The sequence below is a fragment of the Alligator sinensis genome, unplaced genomic scaffold (genome assembly GCF_000455745.1).
Source record: "Alligator sinensis unplaced genomic scaffold, ASM45574v1 scaffold491_1, whole genome shotgun sequence".
Taxonomy (NCBI): domain Eukaryota; kingdom Metazoa; phylum Chordata; order Crocodylia; family Alligatoridae; genus Alligator; species Alligator sinensis.
The window spans coordinates 204,366-231,306 of record NW_005843169.1 but is presented as its reverse complement, the minus strand read 5'-3'; the positions used below and the strand labels follow the sequence as shown (position 1 = coordinate 231,306).

Genomic DNA, 26,941 nt, shown 5'->3' with positions numbered 1-26,941 from the left:
CAGGAGTGCGACTAGTTGTAAAGGGATAAGCAGCCAAAGTCCTTTAACTGATACATGCTTATTGCTGGCAGCACAGCAATAGTACAGTAGTACAATAGGAGAGTAACCTGGGGAAGCAGCAAGAGAACTACTGCAATGCTAGATCTGCTACTATAGGCCATCCTGAAGGCTGGTTTGCCAAGCAGGTTAGAAAGCACCTGCAGAGTGCCCATGGAGTCACATGACTGGAAGGGGGCCAGGTTCTGGTGGCATATAAGCCAGAGCAAACAGCCTGGCTCTAGAGTTGAAGGGAAAGGAGCTCTGCAGGCAGATGCTTGCTGATGATGGACCAAGTAAGATCTTGCTATGCCTATGAAGCTGCAAGTAAGGAGCTGAGGGCTGGCAATAGACTGAGCCAATATGGATGGTGATTGCATTAGAGAGCCAGCAGCCTTGGGGAATAAGAGGAGATCCCAGTAGTGCCTGAGGGGCATGTGGCTGTCCTGTGTTGTGCCAGAGGGCAGGGGCTTTATTGTGGCAAGAGAGAAATAAAAGCCTAGGAGAGCCAAAACAAGGGTCAGGGACCCATAACTCACAAGCATAGGAGCAGGGGTGTGGGGGCCCACAAGCCCAGAGTGGGGTGGACCTTGGGGCACGGGGATCCAGACCCAATGTAGTGGGTCTAGGCCAAAGGGACCAGCCTGAACAGTGTGGTGGATGCCAGGAAGGCTGAGGCCCCCATCAAGGGGGTCTTGTGGTGTGGGGCAAGGTGCCTACTTAAGTGTTGACTGGAAATACCTGCAAGGCATGGGTACAGCTGTAGGGGAGGTTTGGAGGCCATGATTAATCCTAAGGCAATGGGAGCCCTTGGGGGGCACATACAGGCCAAGAGGGCCAGCATAGTGGGAACGACTGGCTATGAGCAGCAGGGTCCAAGAGGGATCTGTGAGTAAAGAAGACGGGTTGTGGGTCACTCCAAGACCCTTGGAGCAGCTTCACTTTCCAAGTTTCATTCATAAGATCAAAGTATGGCAGGTGAGAGCAAACGGAGGGACTTTAGAGTTAGAGCAGAGCAGGAGTCGAGAAGCAACCAAGGGGTGTGACAACTTCCCCAGGGGCAGTGGTCTTATTACAGAAGTTAGAGCTGACATTCTGTTTGGAAGCTAAATGACTTACTTGCAGTTCTGTCCTGCCCGTGTCCATCCCCTCCAAATTTGTGCCTGAAGTGAATGGGCAGAACTCTTTCAGGTCAACAGGAAATGGTTCCACAGATAAATTGAGGACATGCTATGTGTTCCTTTCTGTGTGGCTTGCAGTGTCCTGGGCTGCTGAATACCCCAGGGCACCTAATCTGCAATAACTTGGGAACCTATACACAAGCAGTGAGGCTGCTCCAATGCACTGTAATTACACCGCTCAGAGCAGACTCGATTAACTGTCTGCTGGAGCGTGGTAATTACTGTGCAGACTGCAGCGTCTTGTATTGGCAGACTCCATCGTGTTGTAGACACCAGTGTTTTGTATCAGCATCCCTGTGCTTAAGAAGCTCATTCAGCAAGCTTTAGATAAAGCGCCCCCACTACTGTTTTTAAGCACGTGGACACTGATACACAAAATGCATCGGCATTTCAGTTGCAGCGGCTCTCAGAGCCACACTAACCCCCCTGCCCTCCCCTGGAGCACTGTATAAATGTGTGTGTGTGTGTGTTTGTTTGTTTGTTTGTTTGTTTCTTGGGGGTGGTTTGATACATAGTCTGAAAGCAATGTCAGATCATGGAACTCTCCAACAGTTATGCTATTATAAAAACCTTGTCTCTTGGCATTTCCTGGACTTTCATGGCTACAACACTACAGCCTTACTACTCTGAAACAATTAATTCAATAGGGTCTGCAAGATTGGCACCTGTCACAGGATTGTTATTTCTACAAAACCTAAATGCAAGGACCAGTCTCAAAGCTAACACAAATGTTTCCATAGTTGGCTAGATAATTCCAAGAAAAACAAGTGTTGTGCTACAATATAGAGTTGGATCCTGCTCACGGGGTTGGTTGGTTGGTTGGTTGGTTGGTTTGTTTTGGAGGGTTGCCACTGGTTTCAGTTGGAACCTGGATCTTTATTTTCCTCTGGTAATCTCATGGCTATATGACTTATTCCAGATTGTGTCTGGTTTGGATCATGCATCTAGGCTTTAAAGTGAAATTTCTATCCAAAAGATCTCAAAACTTTTGTGAATAACCACAGTTAATGTCTGCCCAGGCTAATTAAAAATTATTAGTACTAACCGCCAAGCTTGAGACCCCCCAAACTATATCTCATGAAAAATGTGGCTCTTGGGCATGTGACTTGAAATAGTTTTGTAATTTTTCCAAATTATATGTTCAGTTTTCCATGCAACATTGCCAAATACGATGTTGAGTATGTTCACAGTAATTCAGTGTGAGGCACACGTCCAAGCAAGAAGACAGGGAACGAGGGATGAGGGAAATCCCCAGGCAAGAGAAGCACACAAACAGCTTCTGCCACAAACAATAATATAAACTGGAAATGGGAATAGGAATTACAGTGAATTACAAGATGAATGCAAGTCAACAGTAAAATATTGTTTTAAAAAAAAAAGGTAATAGCAATCTGAGAAGTACTAACAGGAAAATTATAGGAAGGTTGAAGAAAGTGATTCTTCCATGGAATACAGCATCAGTGAAGTCTTACCTAGAGCACAATGTTCAGTTCTGGGCACCACACTTCAGGACAATGTGGACAATTTGGAAAGAATCCAAAGAGCAACAAAAATGATTAGAGATCATCTGAGATTGAAAGGTTTGGGGATTATTTAGTTTGCAGAAGAAAACTGAGAGGGATTTGAAAAGCCTTTAACTCTGGGGGGAAAGTTGTTATAGAGAGGAAGCCGATCTCTGTGTCCACAGGGGACAGGACATGTCCTAACAGCCTTGAATTGCAACAGGGGAGATTTAGGTTGTGTATTAGGAAGAGCTTTGTAACTCTGAGGGTAGCTAAGCACTGAAATAGGTTACTTAGAGAGGTTGTGGAATCTCCATTACTGGAAATTCTTAACCACAGTTTGGAGAAACGTTTATCTGGGATGATTTAGTCAGGGCTGATCCTACCTTGAGCAAAAGGCTATGCTAAATGGATTCTTGAGGTCCCTACCTGCCCTGTTTTTCTGTAATTCTAGTTCTGTCTCATGTTGTGAGGCTTTGTACACTGAAGCCAGATGCTTGCAGTGCTATGCAAATCCCATAGATGGCGGTGTGGACATGGAGTGCTGTGCATGACTGAGCAAAATAGTTGTGGTCAATGCCAACATTTTCTCTTAAATTGAGCGTTCAATCAGGCTAGCTTGACTAAGGCACACCAGTTTCTATAGCTAATGATGCACAACAGTGGTATAGCTAGTGTTACTAGATTGTGTTTTAGTGTAGTCTAAACCGAGACTACAGATTATCCCGTTACCTAGATTATTTTTTATAAACTATGGCTGCTTACAGATGTGGGAAAAACAAACAAACAAACAGTGCTTTACTTTCAGCTCAGTGCACCCCCACACTGAGTGCAGCACATGCCCAGCAGAGGCACTGTGTTAGCTTGACCTAGTTCACCCCATGTCTGTATAGATTGCATGCTTCAGCGGGGCTTTTTGGCACTTGTATCTAATAGCTGATTGAATCAGCTTTAGATAAAATTGTCAAAAAGCTCTGCTGAAGTGCCCAATTTATATAGCTGTTAGGGAGCTGGGTCAAACTAATGCGCTTCCTCTTCTGGTAAAGCACTGTTTGGGGGGGGGGGGGGTCATGCCTGTCAGTGCTCTATATCCCTCATTGCATTAGCTACTTTGTTTTTCTCTCCTACCCACTTTGCCTCTCTCAGTAGTGTCCCCACCTTTGTCCTCCTCACTCCCTACCCCTTGTACTAGTCACTGCTTTTTTTTTTTTAGCAACTTTGCTTCCTGCTGTCCGTCCACAGCATCTAGGTAGGCCCTGTGATTATGAAAGCTTATGTTATACATCTTTGAGTTATCCTGTAAAGATACAAGTCTACCCTGCTTCCTAGGCTGCAGACTAACATGGCTAACTGCCTCTGGACGCATCTACACATGACACTTTAATGCGCATTAGCCTAAGTTAAAACATGTTAAGGGTGTGTGTCTACATGTGCGCTCCCTTAATGCACATTAAAAATGGTGAATTTAGGCTATTCGTGTCTAAATTTGATGCTGGAAAATGCAGCTATCAAATTTAGGTGCAAATATTAACCCATGTGTAGACGCATTAAAGCGCATTAACTCTGTATGTGTGTGTGTGGACTAACTTAGGACTAACTTTAGACCCAAATCAGTCTGCACACAGCATTAATATGCTTTAAAGCCTGCATGTGTAGATGCCTGCCTAAACCTGCTTAATGCACATTAAGTTAATGCACACTAAATTTAGGCACGCTTAAAAACACATGTAGACATGCCTTCTCTCTTCCTTTGACTCACCAGCCCGCATGACCAGGCATCTATTTACAGCTGGGTCAACTTGGGGCAGCCTTTGGCAAGAGTCCAGTGCAAGACTCAAATGCATGCTTCTAGCTGCTGTAAGGCAACTTAGCCCTTCTGCCACTGCACCCCATGATCTTGAAGGGATGGGCATGTTGTCATTGCACCCCATGGGGTAGATGAAACTTATCACAACTCCCTTGGCAACTTCTGGCACATTGCAGTATCTCTGAGGAAACTGTGCTATCTGCTGTGGTACTTCGTACAATATTTATAGCCAGAGTTCATTCAACATTTCTTATTAATGCCCTTGGGCACAACCTGGCTTAGGCAGAGAGATCTAAGAAGATAGCAGGTCAAAGGTGAGATGGCATTAGGCCTGAGGAGCCTTGATATTTAAATTGTTTCAGAAGGAGGACGTGTTTGATGTTCTGCTTAGAACTTGAGCAGCAAGTGAGTTGCAGCAAGTGAAGACTTACAAACCAAATAATTTCCAACTCTTCTTGAAAAAGAGCTAGAAGAGGAAAGAGCTAGGAGCTAGAAGAGGAACTGGAAAATTCGTGGTTGTAGCCACAGTAACTATAACTGTAATTGTTATAGCTGTAAGGTGGCAAGCCATTCACAGTGACATTTAAAATGATTGGCCAGTCAGCTGGTTTCCTCTGTATTGAGTAGAGTAGACTCATTTGATTGTCATTAAAAGTAACAGTTCAGATGAGAGAGATTTGCAGTCTGCTAAGAAGGGAACTGTTTCCCTTTCTCTGGCCCCAGACAAGCTAGTAGGCACAGCTTCTAGTCAGTGTTTGCCATTCCTCTATTTCTCAGCTGCAATGTTTTGTGGAATAATTATAATTCGTGCTCTTGTAACACCTTCTCTCTGAGTATGCCTACACATGTGATTAATGCACACAAATAAACCTCAGAACATATTGCTATGGAGTTTATTTTTTTGCAGCACATGGAGCCCGGGTTGGAGCAGGACAGACTGGCAGGGAATCCAGTGGGGTCAGCCTGCCAGCCCAGGGCTGCGCCGACTGGGCTTCATGTGCTGCAGAGCAGCTGGCTGAGGCATAAGGGTGCTTCAGTGCAGGGGCTGCCTGCCAGCTAGTCCCGTGCTGAAGCACCCTGTGCTCCAGGCACCCAGGGCACCATCTACACATGAGCTGCTATACACAACATCCCCGCAGCAGGGTAGTAATTGTATTTACAAGTGCTTATATACAAGTACTTATATTTTTGTGTGCCCTAATAAGGGCGCATGTGTAGATACCAAGATGTTTACTGCACAGTTAATTAGTCAGCTGCACAGTAAATGTCTCATGTAGATGCACCCTCCAAGTATCAGAGTGCTTCACCAACATAGGCCTGGATCCTTTAGCTCTCCATGTGGAGGTTTTACAGATGCTTTGTTGACAACTCATTTGAAGAAAAATCCAGCAAAAAAACAAAACTCTTGCTTTTATCTTTGATCAAAACAGCAACTGGAAGCATTTAACTAAGCATTACAATTATGTAATGCTCCCTCACTCACGCTTTAGTAAATACCCTGCTTTTTAATAACAAGTTCACTGTTGGAAAAGGCATGCTTTCCAGCTGCTGCTAACACTACTCTTACCCTTTAAAAAAACCTGCTATCCAAAATACCTTTTTGTTAAATTCCTGAAACCCACAGTTCAGAAACAAAGAGTTTACATGACAATAGCAGAAAACTGAATTTGGTCTTAAACGTTTAAAAATGGGAAAAGACATTTTTTATAGTGCTTTATTCTGAATGATAAAAGGTAAACAATACTAAACACAGGCAGCAGTAAGACTTTTAGACTCAAATTTATGCAATTTACAGAGATGTCGCATTTAATTTGAATCTAACACATGTTAACAACTGATTTCCTCTTCATATATTATATACTAAGTGCATGGAACTTCAATTTCTACTTCTACTCTGAAGTTAGAAATTACAGACAACACAAAGTGAAAGCATGGTAGTACTAGCTGCATAGCAAAGGCTTGGTTCAGTAACAGATTTCTATCTTCATGTTCACAGACCATGCACAACATAGGCTCTTCTTACCTGAAACTTATCTTTGTTTCCTAATTAAAGGATCATGATTAAGAAAGGTCCAATCTGTAGGGCCAGATTCTATACTTGTGTAAATTTACATAGCTCCATTAAGGTCATCAGATGAGTATCCCATTGTTATAAGTATAAAGAATTATTTGTATAGACTATTTTATCCCTAGATAATGTATGCAGTACATGTAGGAAAATATAAGGACTATCATGCTGTTTTATACCCATCAGCCCTAATCTACAGGAGACTGGATAGCTACACTGCTGAACCTAAATGGACTCTTGCTAAGGGCTCCATTCAGGTACCCTAGTGTGCAGTCACTTTGAAGATAGGGGCTATAACCTTGGACCTCAAAGTATTCAACTTCTATGCAGCAGAAATCCATTTCCACGTTTTGGGAGATTTTGGGCCTGGTCAAAGAAAACTTACAGAAACAAGCTAGTTCTTTGTATGATACTCCAGAGCCCTTACCAATTGTGGTTCATCATCTGTTAGGAAGTTTGATTTAGAATTCATTGTGTTTATGAAAAAGAAATGCATCAGAGAAACAGCCAGGCTGGTTGCTGATATTGGGATATTTCCTGAAGAAGTTCATCATACTTCCTTTGTGCTGACCCATCCTTTATTTTAGGTGCGTGAAACTAAAGTTGTATTTATTTTGTAGGACTGCTGCATATGAAAAGTACATTGTACTACCTGTTTGATAAATGAAAATCTTAAATTACCTTTCAAAGGTGATACTCAAGATGCAAAGCTTTACTGAGACATGCATCACCATAAATGTAATTCTGCTTTTTTTAATTAGCATGCCCTGTTTAAGGAGAACAGAATCTGCCAGCGAGAATAATGTTGCGAGTTTTGCTGTGCTTAAACAAGAAAATAAATGGGTGGTCAGCCTTAAATTCATCTTTGTGCTGTAGGATCCGATAACCTGGTACCTCTCTAGATTCCCCACCTTCTTCCTTTACTTCCAGAGAGACTTTATGAATGATCTTTGACAAAACCACATCTTTAGCATCACACATTTCAGAGAGATCTGCTGTGTTCTCATCAAAAATGCTTGTCATCCCCAGGCTTTCCAGAACAGGTTTCAGGTCGTAATCCCCTTCCACCTTGAATTTTGGAAGAAATACATTCACTTTGGTATTGGCCATCACACTGGGATTGGTCCATTGTACCAGTGTCTCAGGGGTGAGCTCCCTTTCCAGCTGAAAAAACAAGGCAAGGAAACAAATTAGCAGCTGGTTCAAGGGTGGGGGAAAAAGAAATCTTTCCAACCCCCTTGAAGGAATGTCCTCTTCCTCCTCATTGCTTTTTCATGATTCAGTCTTAATCAGATGACAGTGTGTTACAAAAGTAGATACATAAATAGATTTTTCAGGGACTTGACTAGCGTGGGATAGAATCGCATGTTAGGCATCTAAGTCCTCTTAGATGACTCATAGGTAGAATGGACTCTGACCCTAAGTGCTTTGCTCTAATGGCCAGGTCACCATTCAATTAAAATGAAAACTACATTTTGAAAAGTATGTAGGCATTATATAATGTTTATAGTCACCTCATGGGCTTTAGAAAAGCACTGAGACCCTTGTCTCTCATAGATTTTAGTTCAGCTGTCCCTGCCTTTAATTTTCCCACCTGAAAACATAATCTGACACTTGACTACAGTAGAAATTCTTATATCATGAACACCACGCTAGGTGTGGAGAAGGGAAAGGAATAAACACGCAGGGACGCCCATGTAAATGCTGTCTGTTTCCCTTACCTGTTCCAAGCCGGTGGTATCATCTTCAATCTCTTTTGGTAGCAAAATGAGCATGCTGATATGCTTGTTGAGGCAAGGGAGCTCAAGGATAGAGACTTTTAAATCCTTTACATAGCCTAAGCAAAATGTAGCTTCCAGGTTCATCATTTGCACTGGTTTGGTTTCAGTCTGTAAAACACAGAGGGAACAATCTGGGACCCCTTTACCTTCATAAACAAGAGAGAGAGAGAGAAAGAGGAAATGTGTGCTTGAATGAGTAACCTTGTGTTTCACTTGAAGTTAAGGGCCTGCCTGGCCTTGTGGCTAAGAGCATATATATTGCCTAAAGGGCAGCGCAGTCTCAACCAGCATAAATCCCTGAGGATGTATCAAAGGCTGAAACACAATAGGGATGTAGGGATAATTTATTTTTGTTTCACTGTGAAAACCAAAAAAAAATCAAATTACAATTTTCAAGTTAACCCCAAAGAAAACCAAAAAAAAAGAAGTCATTTTCAGGTCTTTACAATGTTCCATTAATCCTGAAATGAAGCTTTCCCTCCCCATTTTTGTTTTGCCCTTCCTAACACTACATTAGTTTAAATGTTGTTTCAAAACAAAGTCAAAACAAAATCAAAACAGTTTGACTTGAAACCATCAACGTTTTGTTTAAATTTTTTCACAGTAAAAACTCCTTTTCTGGTTTGAAAATGTGTGTTGAGCTTGGCACCTTCAAAAGTTGTTTCAACTAACCCAAAGGTGTATTTTTTTTTCAGTGAACAAGCTTTTTATTTGAACAGTTTTGTCCATTTTGATTTACCAAAAGCAGCCTAGTCACCAAATTCATCCTTAGCCACAGATTTCTGAAGTTAAGAACCACAATGGCCAAACCTAGATGGACCTACTGGGAAAGCATAGCTGATGCAGAGTGCTAGAGTCTAGAGCCTGGTCAAAGACAGGGAGAATGTGGGAGTTGCACCCTATGTGAGACAGGTCTCGTCAACACTACAAAGCCCTTATACAGACGGGACCAAGGACATCCTGCTCACACCGCCTATCTCCTCAAGCACCCTACAAACATGGAAATAGATCAGTGAGGCCATTCTGTGTTCATCCCTTTAACAGCCTCCCTCAAGCCCTCAGTCTCCATGTCTGAGGGTGGCGACTGGGCATGATCCCCAAGGAGTCTCACCAGTGTGTTTCCAGGTTTAGATCATATCAGCAGGCACAGATGGATAGGATTTGCATGAGCCTCTTTTTGTATGAATGCACCACTGTTGAGATAAAGGCAGGCTACACATCTGACAGAGTGTACTCCAAGAGAGACCAGAAAAGGGACATGTAGCCTAACAACTGTGACAGGCATTAGCGACGCGTAGCGGGAAATGGGAGGGCACATGTTGTGTCCCCCCTCGAGATTAGCCCTCGCTGGCCGGGCTCCAAGTGGGGGCACCGAGAGAAACATCGCTGACACTTCCGGTTTTGCCATTAGCACTTCTGGTTTTGCCACCGGCACTTCCGGGGACCCGCTCCCAGTTGGTGATTGGCCGCTAGTGCGCCCCCAGACTCAGGAGGCACCGGTTGCCCATGGTGACAGGTTTATATACTTACATTTTCTGCCCCACACTGGCTACTTTTAGCTTTGGATGCTATTTCTGGTACAGGTTATAATCCCTGAGAAAGTCACCTTTGTGAATGCTCAACAGACTTCCTCCAAGGGCAGTTAATGATCAGCTTTGCCTGTTGCTCACTGGACTCACCACCAGCTGTTCTTACCAGAACCCCCTTTTCTCTCCTCAGAAGTCTTCCTTCTCTCGTCATGCACCAGAGCAAGCTTCAGAGTACAGCGAGAAATACATTTGGTGATTCTCCTTCAGATCAGGTGAACAGCTGGGTTGGGGGCTCCTCTAAGTCTTTGAAAAGTTTATACAAAGCTACCAGTATGGTTAAAACTATCTTTTTTAAGGCCCCAAAACAAGAGCTCAGTGACACCATGGTAATACTGAAGATTTCTAGTCCTCTGTGTCAGGATTTGCTTACTTCAGTATTCACAAACATGTATTTAATTTGGATACACAAGTATTCAGATACTTGTTTGTATACATACCTTGTTGATTCTAAATGGACATTCTTTGATTTCTGCCTCTGGGAACTTCTTCATCCAGTTTGTTATAAAATAAGCTGCATTAACCAGGAGGATCTTAGTTTGGCCGTTTACACTCTCCTCACTCAAAATGTTCTCCATCTTACCTGTTGGCATGTTTTGAAACATTTCATTAATAATGGCCCTCAGTTTAAGTTTCACTGTCTGAATATCTGACGATGCTGCTAGAAAATGGCACCTGACAGTAGCTAGTCAATGGGAAATGATAATTCAAGAGGGAAACATCCTAATTCTGGTTTATTGTGTAGAGTCCAGTTCGGGTTGGGGGGAAAAGAGAGGATCTGACTTGCCAAATTATGTCATATCATAAAAAATCATTTATGGCATACAGATGGCTTACACTGCTCTGAGTTTATTATAGTAATAAAACCAATTTCTTAAAATTATTGAAACTTCACTTTAGATAAATGGTCTCATTTTACTGTTGCTTAAGATTTTTTCCTAGAAAAATGTTAAGGACTGTTGGCCAACTTCTTCCTCTGTTAAACTCTGAAGCAATGGAGTTATGCCAGCAATGAATTTGACCCAGTATGGGTGAGGAGAACTAGCAAGTGCAGCTATATGGTCTTTGTCACATGTTAGACTTAGGACCACAAGTGACTGGTAGGGGAGGCATGGGGGGCACATGCCCCCCCTGAGATTGGCCACCAATTTGGCTCTGCTCAGAATGGGGCAATTTTTTTGCCACGCAGGCTGGGAGCGTGTTGGGGGGGGGGCACTAAGCCGCGGCACAGAAGTATAAGAGTGGATATGGGGCTTTTGGCCCACCCACAAATTGTGCCCTCTCCCCCCAGACTCAGGAGGCACCAGTCACCCCTGCTTAGGATCTTTTAAGCATAAGGGTCTACACATTCAGGCAAGAATGCATGTGGTATGTTAGTCAACTTAGGACTTTGGGGGCAAGGAGTATCTCCACATGGTGTTAAATAATGTGTTATGCTATCATGACACTGCTCCATGGAGATAAAACAGCTCATGTGGTGCCAGGTCTGGGACTTACAAACAGCTGTTCATCAAGTGCTCAACCATCTCCAGCCTTGTCTAGAGGGCTGGAATCATTGTAAGCATTACCATGAGACTGCCCAGAAAACTTTAAGTCATCATAATGCTTACTATGATCTAAATAAAATATGCCCTAAGTGTAACAAGCCCCTGAGAGCTGTGGCATTTCAGGTACCAGACACAGAAAGGTACTGCCTTAGCAGGCTGCTGTTTTCAATATTCTAATTCTGTGAGATGAGTTTGTAATGTGTTAGGGCTAAACTTGAAAGGGACTCAAAGCTAGTGCTGCCAATATCTAGGTTAAGCCAGAGAAATGAAAAAGCAAGAAACACTATTTTTGTTAGAGTCCACGACCAAGTACTCCATGACCTTTCAAGAAGCTGTAAAATATATTCTGCTTTCTAGATCAGGGGTGACAAATATACAGCCCACAGGCCAGATCCAGCTCATGGGACAGTATGATCTGGCCTGTGGGTCTCAAACAGATCTCACACACTGAGTGCAGCATACAGAGCTGGTCTGACACAGGGGCTGGACCCAGCACTGCAGACCCTACACGCAGCCGAGGAGGCTGGCATGGAATGTATGCTGTAGGTAGTGCCCATACCATGCTGACCCTGCACATTGTCTCTGGGGTTAGTCTTGACTGGGCCGTGCCAGAGCCAGCACACAAGGCCATGCTGATGGGGCATAGTATGCACCATGTGCCAGCTCCCTGAGCCAAATGCAGTGTACACAGCCAGTCCAGCCCTGCACACCACAGGGATAGCATAGGGCACCAGGTACAGCATGTGCCAGGCCCATTCCAGGGCTAGCACAGGGTGTACACTGCATGTGGTGCTCCATTGCACTGGCAGCCCTGCACATGATCTCTGGTGTGGCCCAAACCAACCCACAGACAAGTCCAGAGACCTGAATGTGTTTGACACTCCTGTTCTAGATGGTTAAATTCTAGCCGAGAGAGGAATAGGATGAACAGTGCTTAAGACTTGGCTTCCTCACAGAATCTGGAAAAGTGGAGGTACTGTAAGGTACTTAAAAAGTCCCATCTGTGGCAGACCTGGAAGAATAGTAGGCACCCATCAATCCTTCTGGATCATGGTGTACGCATGAGAGATCACCAGGACTGTTGACGCATACACCTAGGCAGGAGTACGGAGGAGTGGAGGCTACCCAGACCTTTTATCCCTCCTTTAGGTCATTGAGACAGAATCCAAAGGTCAGACCGAGTCCAGCCATTTGGTGCATTGATGGCTGTAGTTAAATGTGCATCCAGGAATCAAACCTAGGTCTCCTACATGGCAGAAAAGGGATGCCTGTACATGTGTGGGGATGCTGCTCTGACACACTGTAATTACAGCGCGTCAGAGCAGACTCAATTAATAGAGTCTGCTGAAGCGTGCTAATTAGCCTGCTCCAGCAGCCTCCATGTCCTGTGTATTCAGCATCCCCGCGCTTCAAAGTGGCAGCAGGGGAGCTTTAACTAAAGCTTGTTGAACAAGTTTTAGTTAAAGTGCCCCCACTGCCATTTGGAAGCATGGGGACGCTTAATACACAAGATGCTGTGGACACTTTCATTACAGCAGCTCTCAGAGCCACTCTAATTAAAGCACCCTCCTCCCCCCACCCTCCCCAGAGCACGGGATGGATAGGGGAGGGTGACAGGGAGCAGAAAGCAGAGCAACAGATGAGGCAGGGAGCACAGGGGATAGACCAGAAAACAGCAGCAAACTGGGCAGGGGAAGGGGATCAGGTTGACACTTGGGGAGGGAGCAGGGTTTATCTTGAGACATGCCTGCCAAAAAGGTTGCCCCCCCCCGGTTTAGATCACAATGTGCAACTCTTACAATCAAAAACAATTATTATTACAAATAGACCCACTGAAGCTAAAGAAGGGTAGGATTAGGATAAGGGATTCTAGGATAAGGAAGGATTTTTACAGTCAGGCCCATTGAAAAGATATAGTAATGAAAACAAGCAATTGCAAACGGTGTAACATTACTAATTCTCACTGTTCCTACTACAATATTATTCTGTTTGCTTTCCATGTGTGTTTATATCTGACAGTGTTAACAGAAAATACTGCAAGGAAACGGGCAGATCTAGGATTTTGAAAATGTGGGTGCACTTGGTGTAGCACACCCTCGCAAATAATATAACACATTTTACACCTGTTAGAGAAACATAAAGCTTTACTAATATGGTAAGGGACTAGCACTATATTATTCATTTTAAGATTAAGGAAAACAACAAATATACCTATTGGAATGTGCACTAATTTGCTAGAGTATGTTTGAAGTTTAAAAAAACACAGCAAAGTAGGGTGTCATTAGTCCTGTAGTCATTACAGTTAAATGTACATCTCTTATTAAGATTCATAAAACATCTAGCCTTCAGTATCTTGGATGATGCCTCCAATACTTCTCTGTCAATCATTTCTACACCTGAGTTAAGGATTTTAGCTAGAGCTAAAAACAGTCTGCAGGGCTGTAAAATAGAAGAGAGACGTTACTAGGAAGGGCTAACAGACAGCACAATTTCAGAAGAAAAGATCACTTGAATAGTGAAATATTAAGATCATAAAAAAGGAGAAAGTGTCATTAGTACCGGTAGAGTGAAGAGAGATTAGCAGGAATCAGGGATGATAAGGAGCCATGAAGTCAGTAGACTCTCCCAGCATGCCTGACAAGAAATTCTCTTGCCCCTCCCAAGCAGTTGGTTTTATAATTTGGGTGAAGGAGGAATCAAAGGGGGTGGTTCAACTGCACCACTGCACTCTTCCCCCGCCTCCCCCCCATCCATCCCTGCAAGGAAATAGAATTCTCTCCTTAAAGAGGTAATGAGAGCTAAATTATACTTACCATCAGTTAGCTCTGAAACAGATTTGTTGATTTGCTGTCTGGTGTCCTCAGGTTTTTCTTTGAAGTCTACTAGTTCTAGTTCAGAAGGAAAAGGTCTCTTTGTGGAACTGATGAAGTCCTGAGAGGCACAAGAAACCAGGTTCATCTCTGATAATATCCTGTTGTTATGGTGTTTCTACTACATGGGTACATTTAACACAGAGAGATCCTATAAGTGGTTTCAGTCATTAGGATTCAATGGAGTTAAGCCAGAGAATACACTCCCTTATAGTATTTAGAAAGTATGCATTTTGCCAGTTTGAGGGGAAAAGTAACAAAACATTATGGACCTTGTGGCCCATTATTAAAATAGCCTGAGTATTCACACATTGTAGTTCCTCAGCATTCTGTTCTTTAAAACAAAATATTTGAAAAGTTTAATATAGTAGATGCATAATGACATTCATTATGATAACAGCTGAAAAAGCAGTTTGCATTATTATGACTCTTTGGAGTCCATGTTCTTTTCCCCAAAAACTCACTGTGACTGAAATTTTCCATGCTTGGACTTAGCCCAAAGGTGATTTAAAATTTTATGTATGTATATGTGTGTGTGTGTAATGTGTGTATATGTATGTGTGTGTATATATACACATACATAAACCAAAGTTTTCCAGTCACTTTCAAGCTTTATAATTTAAAACACCAATAAACCTTTTCTTAAATGTTTGTATTATTATTGTCATGCTTTGGTTCTGACTAATACTCTGTCCTGATCTAGTTTAATAAAGCAAAGCTCAGAGGGAAGGAATCTTTGGTCCCAACATATATTATCAGACCAGGGCAGCTTGCTACTGTTGGGGAAGGGATGTTGAATAAGAGAAGCTTCTATAGAAGAGAAAATACTACTGCTACCCAACAATGTTGGTTTGGGCCTTATAGATCAGCAAAAACCCAGGGCCAGATTCTATTCCACCTCTTAGGCATGTAAGTGCCTAAGTACTACTCTGTTTCACTCTTTTTGAGTCCCGGAAAAACTATTAATGCAAGTGTCTCATTAGGTGCACTGCTCCTAAGAAGGGAGTGACGAGCCCAGCTGCTGGTTGCCAGGGCAACCAGAGGAGGTCAGCTGACCAGAAGGGGCAGGACCTGGCTCCCATATAAAGCCCAGGGGCTGAGGCCAGGCTAGCATTTCCCTACCAGCAGTCAGGGAGGAATGAGCTCTCCTGGAGCAAAGCTGAGAGGAGAGGCCTGACCGCAGGTACAGCCCAAGCCGGGTAAAGGATGGAGTATCCCTGGGGTGTTGGGAGAAACATAGTTATAGCCGGGTGGCTTCAGTTTATGTTATAGCCAAGGGGCTTGTGTTTTGTTTACTGTCTAATACCTGTTGGGTGAGGCTATTAGGGGTTGGAGGAGGCCTCATAGGGGACCCACAGCAGCGTGGGGACCCCAGTGCCAGCGAGGGCGCAGCATTCGGGGTGCACTGACCCCAGCCTCAGAAAAGGGGCAATTGAGAAGCCCCAGAGAGAGGGCAGCACTGTGAGAAGCCCATGAGAGGGGGCACAGAGTGAGACAGGGCTGTGGAGAGCCCTAGCGCCAGAGAGGGCACAGATCAAAAGAGGCAGGGCCCGGATAGGACAAGGGGGCCAGATTATAAACAAGGCCCAGACCGAACAACGTCTATTCCATCTGCGAGGCTTGGGGCGTGGCAAAGGGGTGGTTGGAGCCACGCATAGCCCATAAGGCTAGGGTGCCCCGAATACCCACTATAGAATGGGGCCCACAAAGGGGTCCAGGAGCCCATGGGGCTCGGATTACATCTAAACCGTGTCCAAGAAGACGTGAAGGCAGCCTCCCTAATATAGTTGAACACCAAAGATGTGGCAGGGAAGAATTTGAGGGTGCTCTTGGGCCAACTTGGCACGGGAAAGGAGCCTTGAGGAGATCATGGCCCTCCTGCAGGACTCCGCGCCGTGACAGGAAGTTGAGTGGATCCTTCCTGGTAGTGTAACCAGAGAGGGCAAGCAAGGCACCAGACCCGGGCACTGATTTAGAAGGGGTACCAGCATGGCCGTCTCCCCCCTGAAGTCTTTCCCACAGCAGATGCAGCCCTGCACAGCCCAGCCATAGGAGCCAGGCAGATGCAGACCCTGCACTCAGCATTGTACCCTGGGGAGATTTTGCCAGGGCAGCAGATGCAGTAATAATTACATTAAAATGCCTTTAAGTTGTTAAAAATTGTGTTTACAACAGCATGAAAGATGCCTTTCTGGTTTTTCAGCTGTTTTTTCAGGATGTGAAAATGAATGGCTTTCTGCTTAAAAGATCCCTTCCTGGAATCAACAGGGCTAGGGACAGACATTCAAAAAGCCTGAACCTGAATTGATTCAGTCTTTGCAGGTTAGTCTAACCTGGCTAGGCTAAATCAGTGTTGTAACCAGACAGACATCCCAGAAATGCAGGCACTTACCTGAAGTAGCTCAGGCTAGAAACCAAAGGGTCCTAGAGCAGCTTTCCCTTCCTTCCACAGCACTAAACTGGGAGGGGAAGGGGGGGCCCCAGCAGGATGTTCAGATTACTGATAGCCCAGCAGGGAATTGATAACAGTGTTTATCACCCCTAACTCAGTGTTTATCACCCCATTAAGAAAACAATAGAGGGACATTACCAACTACCTGTTGATTCTAGGTTTTGATTCAGCACGACTGTAGCCAGCATGTGGTCTGCTAGCTAATACAAAGACTTGGCAAGGCAAGGCAGAGGGGAGTGGGGAATTCCTGCTTAGCAGGGAATGGTGAGGGGAAGCAGCCTGCAGTCTGTGTGGGAGCTGCAGCCAGAGAGCAGAAGGGAGGGGCCAGCCCTGCTGTGGAGGAAAGAGCCCCACCCAGCCCAGAAAGCATGCCAGGATGGTGGGGGAGTCAGTTTTATCTTAAACCAGCAAGGCGTCTGGGACAGACATTGCATAAACTGGTTTGAGACAAATCGGTTAAGTTTGATGCTACATTCAACCAGGTTTATCTCAAACCAGGTTCAGCCATTTTTAAACTGGTTTATATGCACTGAAGATCTGTTCTGTTACAGGTTTAAAACAGTTTGTGATCACTCAAACCGGTTTATGTGCAATGTCTGTCCCTAACCCAGGTGACACACATTTATGAAATGCTAATATGTCCTGCAAAAAAGGATATAATAAGGGCTTCTAAATAATTTCAAGCCACTCCACTCATTACTTTACATTCAAATTCAAATACATCTTATATTTGAAAATGTAATGTATGCTACTAGGAGAAATAATATGTCATTGGAGAAGGCTACAGAGTCTTTATTTGTGTGTGAAAACATAAGAAATTATTTTTTCCCCTCTCTAGCTTTGTATTTTCTTGACTTAAAGTAACATCAATTCTATCGCATCTGTTTCAAGAGTTGAGTCAAAATGGTTTAAAGTATTAGGCTGTTGCTGTATCCTTTTTCAAATTACTGTGATTGAAATCCATATTTTCCTTGTACAGAAACTATCCCATACTGAGGAAAATCTGACTACATCTAGATGAAACATTGAAGGACTGTTAGAGATCCAGCTTGTAGACTAAATGAGTAAATATCTCTTGACTATTACATTTTCATAGGTAAAAGCAATTTCAAGCAGTAATAATTTAAAGCTGATGTGGTGGTATAGTAAAAGACAGTGGCCACATCTACATGAGATGCTGACTGTGCAGTAGCTCATTACTACTGTGCAGTAGTATCACGTGGCATGGAGCGTGATGCAACGCTACTGCACAGTAGTCTCAAGCTACTGTGCAATCAGCATCATGTAAAAGCCATTTGGCGAAGCTACTGCGCAGTAACTCTGGTTACTGAGCGGTCATTTAGTACATGTTTATACACGTACTACATGACTATGCAATAATGATGGAACAGTCAATGTCTCGTGCAGACATGGCCAGTGGGTGCATACACACATACTAAATTGACTTAAAATAAAATTACTTAACTAAGTCAACTTAAGTTAAGCTATGTTGGAGCATACACACGTACACCTCCTTGACATGGTGGCAGGCATCTTGTGAGCTAAGTTGACTTAACTAATGCGACTTAAGATAATACACCTCAGCAGGTGTATTATTTTGTACCACATTTAAGTCAATTCTGCTCAACATATGTGTGTATGCTCTGGCAGTTAAGTTGACTTCAAAAAATTAAATTGGCTTAACAGTCAGAAAGTTAATATGCATGTATGCAATATTATTCTGTAGATGGATTAAAGCTGTACATGCACTTTGACATTTCTGAATTTTATGGCTTGATTCTACTCTTTTACAGTTTTCATTTAAATATTCTATGATAAGGTGCCATTCTATTTATTCTAGTAGAGGGAAATTACTTTCTAAAACTCCAAAATAGCATGGCTAGGGAGCAGTTATTTATTTTTAATAAACTTATACAAGATGCTCCACAAGATAGGCATTAGAATAAGATCTACACTAAATAAACCAAAGAAATATGTCTTAATGGATAAATCTTATTTCAGGGGAGAATACAGGAACAGCCAAACTGAAACTGCCTTTACTAAATTAACTTTAAGGTTGGATTCAGATTGCAGCCAGTCAACCTGTTGGTAATGCAATACATATCAAAAGTTTTGTTGTCTCTCTCATTTTTGAATTACTTACCGTCGTCGGGTCAAGAGACTTCTCTACATAGAGCCGCTTGACCATTTTTAATGTAAAAAAATTGCTGAGTTTGGAAACATCAGACGTTACTGTTTGGAACCCAAAGGCAACATCTTTGACATTCTCCAAATGGAGTACCTACAAGAAAACATGTTAAGATGTTATACCTCTTGCTTGGCTTGATAACTGTCATGGGTCAACAATAAATAACATCACTATAGGCGTGTCTACATGAGATTCGCTGAGTCTCAATAAGAGCTTTAGGACTACTCACGCAAGTGGAGTAGCTCATGTGCTCATGTTCATGCCACAGTCGGGTGTGTCTTTTCTGGTGCATGGGTATATTCCTATCTGCAATCACAAATGTTTAGCCCTGAAAAAAAGTGCTCTGCTTAGTTTTTCATGTAATCCTTCAAGTAGCAAAGCACAGGCACTTTCTGCCATCCGGTTCTTTCCTCAGAAGGTGTGAGAGTGTACAACATGAGGTTGTCATCTTTCCAGATGTGCCATTATAACAATTGCAAGTTTGTCATGGCCAAGCTTCACCCCTTACTTTCTTAAAAATGCCACACCTACCTTGATTTCTATGGTGTAAGTACAAAGAATCTTTCTGTACCAAAACTATAGCCTACCTGCAAGCAGAGGAGAGTGGTCTTTTCTAAGGTTTTCTCAGCCTCGGTGGAGGAGGCAGGCAGTGGATTGGAGCCTCACACCTGGGGGGGGCTCCAATCTATTTGCCCTCAACCCAGGTCCAGTGAGGCTGAGAAACCCTGGAAGACTTCCCTCCCCTACTTCCTCCCCCATCCCATCCAGAGACAGCAACATAGCTGGGGCGGGGGGCAGAGCCAGGGGAAGACACAGCCAACTGGGGGATAGCATAGCCTGGATCATGCCTTTGGAACTGTAGCAAGACATCTGATCCACTGTGCCACTTCCCCCTTCATGCTGCTAACACACCCAGCTGTTAGAAGTCCATTGATTCAGGACGAAGCTATTCTCCAGAAAGTGTAGTAGTCACAGCTGTAGCCTAAGCCACAATGGAGCCTTTGTTATGAATGCATGCATGGATTAATTCAGTAGATCATAGCACCATCTAAGCCAGGGATGTCAAAGATTCAGCCCATGGGCCAGGTCCAGCACATGAAGCCATATCTTTCAGTTCTCAGTGGTGCCTGTGAGTCTCAGAGTGATCCATAAGCAGCAAGCAGGGCATGCCACATGGCACCCATTCCAGCTCACATCCCAGAGCAGCAGAGTGGCTACCATGTGCAGCACACCCCTGTGGCAGTGGCTCTAGGGGCATGTAGCACAGCCTGTGGCAGCACAGTCTGTGCAGTGCAGCCCTGGAGTGACCAGAGCAGGACCCACCTGCATACAGCACCCACTCCAGCCACTTCAGGACACAAGCTGGATCCAGAATTCAGGCCGGTCTAAGGGTCTGATCCAGTCCATGGACCAGCCCTGCATAATTCATCTAGACCACAGGGCCAAAAAAGTTCGATACCCCTGATCTAAATCACGCTCTTTCCCACATATACACATTGCGCCAGATACTGTTCCACCAATTGGGTGTCTAAGTGGATGTAGGGCACCTACTTGCAGTTTACTGCACCCTGCTCGAGTCCATGTAAAATTTTATTAATGCAAAAGATGGGTGGGTCTTCCTCCTCCTTATTGCTTTTTTATGAGTCAATCTTAAGGGTAAGATGACAGTGTGTTACAAAACTAGTTGCGTGAATGGATTTCCAGAGACTTCCACAGGGTGAAATAGAATCCCACTTAGGCACCTACGTCCCCTTAGATGTGCAGTACGTAGACTAGAATCTGTCCCATTATGTGCATGTGTTGAACAAGCTTTTGCTATGAAAAGATCTTTTACTATTTACCAACTTTTGCTATTACCTAGCAAAGGAGTGCAGCTTTGAAAGGAATATGTAAAAAAGAAACAGACCACACCAGCCAATGGCATATTTCTACAGCTAAGCAAGAAACTCACCTGTTTCATTTGGGTTGCAGTGTCACCTTTGGCAGCTTTGTATGCCAGAGCCAGAGAGGTTGAAGTACACAGTGGAGCAAAAACAATGTTGGTTGTTTTGTCCTTCTCGCACAGTTTTTTGAAGACATCACCTGCAAAAGCAGTGTTTGCTAGTTGCAGAGCATCAATACTCATCCTGAAACAGGAAAAAAGTGATGTAACTAAAAACATACCAGTAGCTCATGCTGTGAAACTTCTTGGCTGCGCACCAACTTCTTCCTCATGATTGAGAAATGGATATGTAATAAGAGTTGGATGAATGCGATAACTGCCCTTTCAGACTAGGTCTGAGGTATCGCAATTTTGCCCCACCTGGAAGCCTGAGTGTTACATCTGTGCTCTGGGCAATCTGAACAATATAAGAACAGTTATCCCCATCAGCAGCTGGTGGCACAATATGTGATATCAGCCTAGCATCATCAACAGCAGTTGCAGAAGCTTGGTCCATTCAGGATGGAACTATGCATGGTGAGGCACAGTGGGTGCATCTACATGAGACACTAAATGCACAGTAGAATCAGTCTACTGAACATAAGCATCACTAAAAAGGCATGCACTGGTACTACTGCACAGTAGCACAGGTGACTGCACATTGAGTTAGTTCCTGTTATTACAAGGGGTGCACGTGCCTCCCAATTAAACTTTACGGTATGATCCTGAATATTCACATCCAGCATTTTATTCTCTTAAAATGAAAGAGAAAGTCAAAATTACACTTGTAAAGGAATAAGCTGTGACAGATTCCCTGAAACTTTGAGGAAGCCTTAAGGCTCTTACACTAGAAAGAGGTCTCTCACTTGCCTAATGATTTAATATTTTATTGCTGTCTCTAACATTTACTTGGCAATTTCATATAATTGACATCATAACCAGAAAATATCTCATTGATTATAAACAGCAGGTTATGAAGAAACTTATGAAGGAAAATCATAGCCACAAAGATAGTACGCTCTTTGTAACATAATGTATATCTTTTCAATATTGTAATTTATAACACATTTCTGTCCAAATTTATACATGCTTATTTCTATTTGCAAAAGAATTTTTGAAAGGATAAATGCTAACATTTGTGGGCACAGACAGAAGTGACATTTTCTGTACGATCTGGCCCCTGCAGAGGGGGGCGAATGTCTGTTGGGTTAGGGGGGTGCTCTAATTCACAATGCTTTATATAAAGCGCCGTGAGTTAAAGCAGGAATGTGAACATCTCTCAACACCCTGTGTGTACATTGCAACATGATGCAGTGCTTTAGAGGATGGAATTGAGCACACACTTAGCAAATTTGTGAATGACACCAAGTTGGATGGAGTTGTAGACACTTTGGAGGGTACAGCTAGGTTCCAGAATGACCTAGAGAAATGATAAACTGGAGAAATGGTCTGAAATCAATCAGATGAAATTCAACAAGTATTTTGAAAATAATTTGCCTAAAAGGCTCAGGATAAAAAGATCATTAAAATATACTATGCATTTTAATAATGTGATGTCACCAAATAGAATAACACCAGTTTCTTGTGTGAAAAACACAACTGATATTCCATCCTTGCCAGGCTTTCTCAACAGCAATTAATACTGGAGTGGGTTTTTTCCCCCACTGTATAGAAATATTACAGAATCATTCTGAGGGGGAAATGTAAAATTATTGATAACTGATAAAAGTAACACCCAAATAAGGTGTGAGATTTTTTTTTACAAGGCTTTTATTCTAGGTTTCAGCCAGCATCTAAAGTAGTCACTCACTTTCCAGCAATCATGCAGTACATACCAAATGGTTTGGTATGCATTTGCTATCAGTGCCCTGTCATATTTTGGAACAGCAGTAACATAATGCATAAAGTGGGAACACACCTCAAGTGGATTGTGAGGCATAAGGCAGAGAGCTAGGTTCCAGCTCCTACCCAAGAACTGTAATCGGTTCTGCTTCTCAATGCACTCATGCTGTCCTCTGAGACAAGTATGGCTTGTTGCTAGTAGTGAATAGCTGTGTTATAGCTGAGACTAGCCACCCTAAATGTGAACAGTTTAGGATAAAACAGTTACAAGATATTGTGGATTCAAGTGGTTGGAAGGCACCAAACTGCTAGTGAAAAAGTAATTTGGCATGTGAGTAAATAACAGGCTAAAACAATCCCTTTATTTCATCTAGATTCTTTTTCTCTCTCATGCATTTACTAAACACACTCATGCACCTTTTGTGGCTGTGTATATCTAAAACATTACACACAACCACACATATATCCCTTCCTAAGTTGTTTATGTTATTTTCCTTCACCATCCCTACCTCTCAGACATGTTTCCTTTCACCAATCTAACATAATGAATTTAGGAATTATTCTGGATTGCTTTAAGTAAAGGGGTCCCAGCTATATGTTTTGGGGTAATTTGTACACAGGTGTGACATCAGACAGACCCAACAGGTCACTAAAAACATGGCTTTTCACAACTATCATCCTTTCCAGGACTAAATTCTCTGAAATAATTTATTTTTAAATACTAACCTATTCATCATCAAAACACAATATTACATCTAAATCCTAGTTGACCTGTCATTTGTAGTTAGGCTCTTAGCTGTATGTTAGACACTAGGACACAATAAGCACTGTTGATCTCCTTTAAAATGTTTGCTGTATCCATTCAGTCTGTTGATAAACAATTCTACACAGCTCTTACAGCATTACTATTTTCAGACATAATGAAAGTTGTTCTATGAAGGAAATATTTATGAATTAATGGTAAGCTACTTGATTTACTAAGTAAGGAAATCAAGTGCAAAAAGAAACTCTTCTTTCTCTTCCACTCTCATTGGTAACTCTGATACTGTCAATCATACATTTGTTCCAGTGCTTCAATCTTCTCTTGTAGTAGGGTATTCCTTAACTGTAACCTGGAGGTATAGCATGAATGTTTCATTTTTTACTCAATAATTAATTGTATTTTTGAAGTCGTTTTTATTGAATGAGTCTGGATTTTGGGGAGGGTAAATTTCTCTACTGTTATTTCTTTTTCCTAGTGACCTGACTGCCATTCTTTAAGTATTTAAAAAAGGCTCCTGCTCCCTCATCTTCCCTGAAATACTAGACTGAGAGGAGAAAAAACAATGCTTGATTTACCAGCTTGTCCAATTGCACTTAGCAAAGATTGTTGCCATGGATTATAATCCAAAAGTGTTTTCATTTAGTTCTATTCTGTGGTAGTAGACAGCTGGATTCTTTGCTCTCCAAAGGTTTCAATAGCAGGCAAAGACCTATCAGATTGCCTCTAGGACAGAGGGTGTTGGCTCCTGTGTGGAAAGTTGCAGACTATGAAACAATGGCATGCAGTGGGGCACAAAATATGAGCAATATTCCATTTGATCCTTCAGTATTTGGGCAGGATCCTTCCTCATTGAAGCAAAGCTGGAGAGTTGGGTACAGGCAGTCCTCGGACTTACAACACAATTGGTTCTTGAAAACCACGTCTTAAATCAAAATGTTGTAAGTAGGAACTGATTTTCCCATAGGAAACAATGTTATACTTGTGGGATTGGTTCCTGAACCAAAGCCTGATACCCTATTTTCACCAAAAATAACCCAAAATTTTATACTCAATTATAGATGAGTAATGTAGCTACATTAATGTATTTATACTGTAAATAGCAATTATATTGATTTGGAAGAACTTCTTTGAGGTGACTTTGCTGGGCTTTTTGAAGGGCTCTTGGTTGGACTTTTTGAAGGGTTCTTGGCTGAAGTCTTCTGGAGTCTTGTCTGCTTACTTAAAGAAGGTGTCCAAGGAAGTTTGGACAGATGTTCTCCAGGGAGATGGGCAACACAGTGAACTTGTTCACTGGTGTGGTGTGGTGTAGTGTCAGATCAAGTGTTGTAAAGTCTAAACTGACGTCAGAAAGTTGAAGCAGGGTGTCAATTTATAAACATTGTAAGTGCAAAACGTAACTTGAAACGTTGTAAGTCGAGGACTACCTGTATATGGCTATAACCAGGCCTTTCTGAGTCATGGCTCTTGAAGCTAGCATCAAGACAGAAGGGTAAAGATACCGTCCTTCTGGCAGTTGGAAAGAAGGGGGAAAGGAGAAGAGCCTGGAAAAAATACTTTTTTCATACAATGTCTACTTCTAATTGTCTTTTAAACAGGACAGGAAGCCTTTGTTGATGTCTTGACCCCCTCCACCTCCTGCTGGAATTATGCATGTTGCCACAGCCTTGGGGTTTGGTCTTGTTTCCCATATATTCCCACTGGGAAGAAGCAAGAAGGTCAGACTGATGTCCAGACCCTACATAGAAATCTCATTTAAACCCACCCCCAGGGCAAGAGTGAGTGTGCTTTCTCTTCCCATCCTTTTTCATGGGAGCCAATGTTCTTCAGGGTTGGACAGTCTGGTACACAGACATTTTAAATGGGCTCCAGGGCTTAGGCCAGTTCTGTTAATTCTTCCATATCCCTTTGCAAAGGAATTTTAAGTCTGATATCCTTCCCACTGTTCCTGCTCTGCAATATCTTCTCATCCATTTTCACTCTTGTGAGCATTCCTTCCTTCATTTTTTTTTTAATTAAAAAACCCCAAAAACAAACAACTCCCCCCCCCCAAAACAAACAAAAAAAACCCAACAACAATCAAACAAACACCGGACCTTCACTCTAAATCTTGAAGAGAGAGAAACTGAAATGTCTGGAAGGATCTGTCTGAATAAATATCTGTTATCTGTCCAGGTTTCTACAGGAGCCCCTTTTACCTCTTTTCTCAACAGTCTGGCAGTAGAACATTGCCTACCAGAGGGGTTTAAATGTAACACCCTCATGTTACCTGGATTCAAAGTGACACACTGAAGCTTTCTTCTGACCCATGGAAGACAACAGTACACCATATTTGAGGACAGTAATCTACCCAGGCTCAATACAGATTAAAGGATGCTCTGAGGCTGTCATCATTAATCCATCAAAGTACTGTACTGATTAATAGGGCAACACATTATAAAATAAGTTTCACATAAAGAAGGAATCTGTGAGGTTACAGAGCAAATTTTAAGGTGACCTAATTGCTACAATGAATATGTTCTTTTACTTTGTCAAGCCAGAGAGCAACTGGCATCCTCAGAGATAGTTTAAAAAAACAGTTTGTACAAAAGAGTTGAATATGGGGGAGCATCTCTTGGAGCTGCTTTAATTAAAGTGCCCCCTCTCCTCCCAGGAGTGAGGGGCACTTTATAAGTATGTAAAAGTATCCCGTGCTGTTTAGTTAACGCACATTAAAATAAGCTAATGTGTATTAAATGTCATTTAAAACTCTGCCCTTTAATGCACATTAAGACAGGCTAATGCACATTTTCTTAGTACCTCACAATGAACGGTGTCTACACATGTGTGGAGGCTGCTCCAACGCACTGGAATTCTAGCGCGTCGGAGCAGACTCAATTAATTGAGTCTGCTGGGACATGGAAATTGCTGTGCTCCAGCAGCCTTCTGCATCTTGTGTATCAGTGTTCCCATGCTTAAAAATGGTGCGGGGTGGGGGAAGGGTGCTCACTAAATGAGCTTTAGTTCAAGCACCCCCAGTGCCATTTTAAAACCGGGGACGCTGATACAGGAGACATCGTGGTGCTTTAATTAAATTGGTGTCCTCCCCACCCCTGGAGCATGTGTAAAAGTACCTGGGGGTACTACATTTAATGAGTATTAACTAAAGCACATTAATGCATTCCTACTTTGAATCTAGCCAAGTTAAAGTTGGTAGTGACTTTAACATTGTGAAAATGCTCTATAGGAATGAGTGTGGTCTCAGACCAGTTTCTAACCGGAAGTGCCAACAGTACAAAAAATACCAAATGGATACACTTGGCCATCACAACAGAGAAAACTAAAATAAACCGGTCCTGGAAAATGCCCATCTATTCTGAGTAGAAGTCCCTGAATGTAAGCCCATTTGCCTGCATTCCTG

At 42.7% G+C, this 26,941-nt stretch overlaps 1 protein-coding gene across 1 annotated transcript in view; it reads right to left on the bottom strand.

Annotated features, from left to right (window-relative positions):
• Window positions 1-6,226: 6,226 nt before the first annotated feature.
• SERPINB5 (serpin family B member 5) overlaps window positions 6,227-26,941 on the bottom strand; it is a 21,936-nt gene continuing 1,221 nt past the window's right edge. The window contains exons 2-7 of the mRNA XM_006037776.3: window positions 20,970-21,144; window positions 18,974-19,111; window positions 14,322-14,439; window positions 10,402-10,544; window positions 8,316-8,483; window positions 6,227-7,758 (exon numbers count right to left, since the gene is read on the bottom strand). Coding sequence (XP_006037838.1) covers window positions 7,366-7,758; window positions 8,316-8,483; window positions 10,402-10,544; window positions 14,322-14,439; window positions 18,974-19,111; window positions 20,970-21,143 — 1,134 coding nt within the window. The 5' untranslated portion in view covers window position 21,144 and the 3' untranslated portion in view covers window positions 6,227-7,365. The remainder of the gene's footprint in view (window positions 7,759-8,315; window positions 8,484-10,401; window positions 10,545-14,321; window positions 14,440-18,973; window positions 19,112-20,969; window positions 21,145-26,941) is intronic.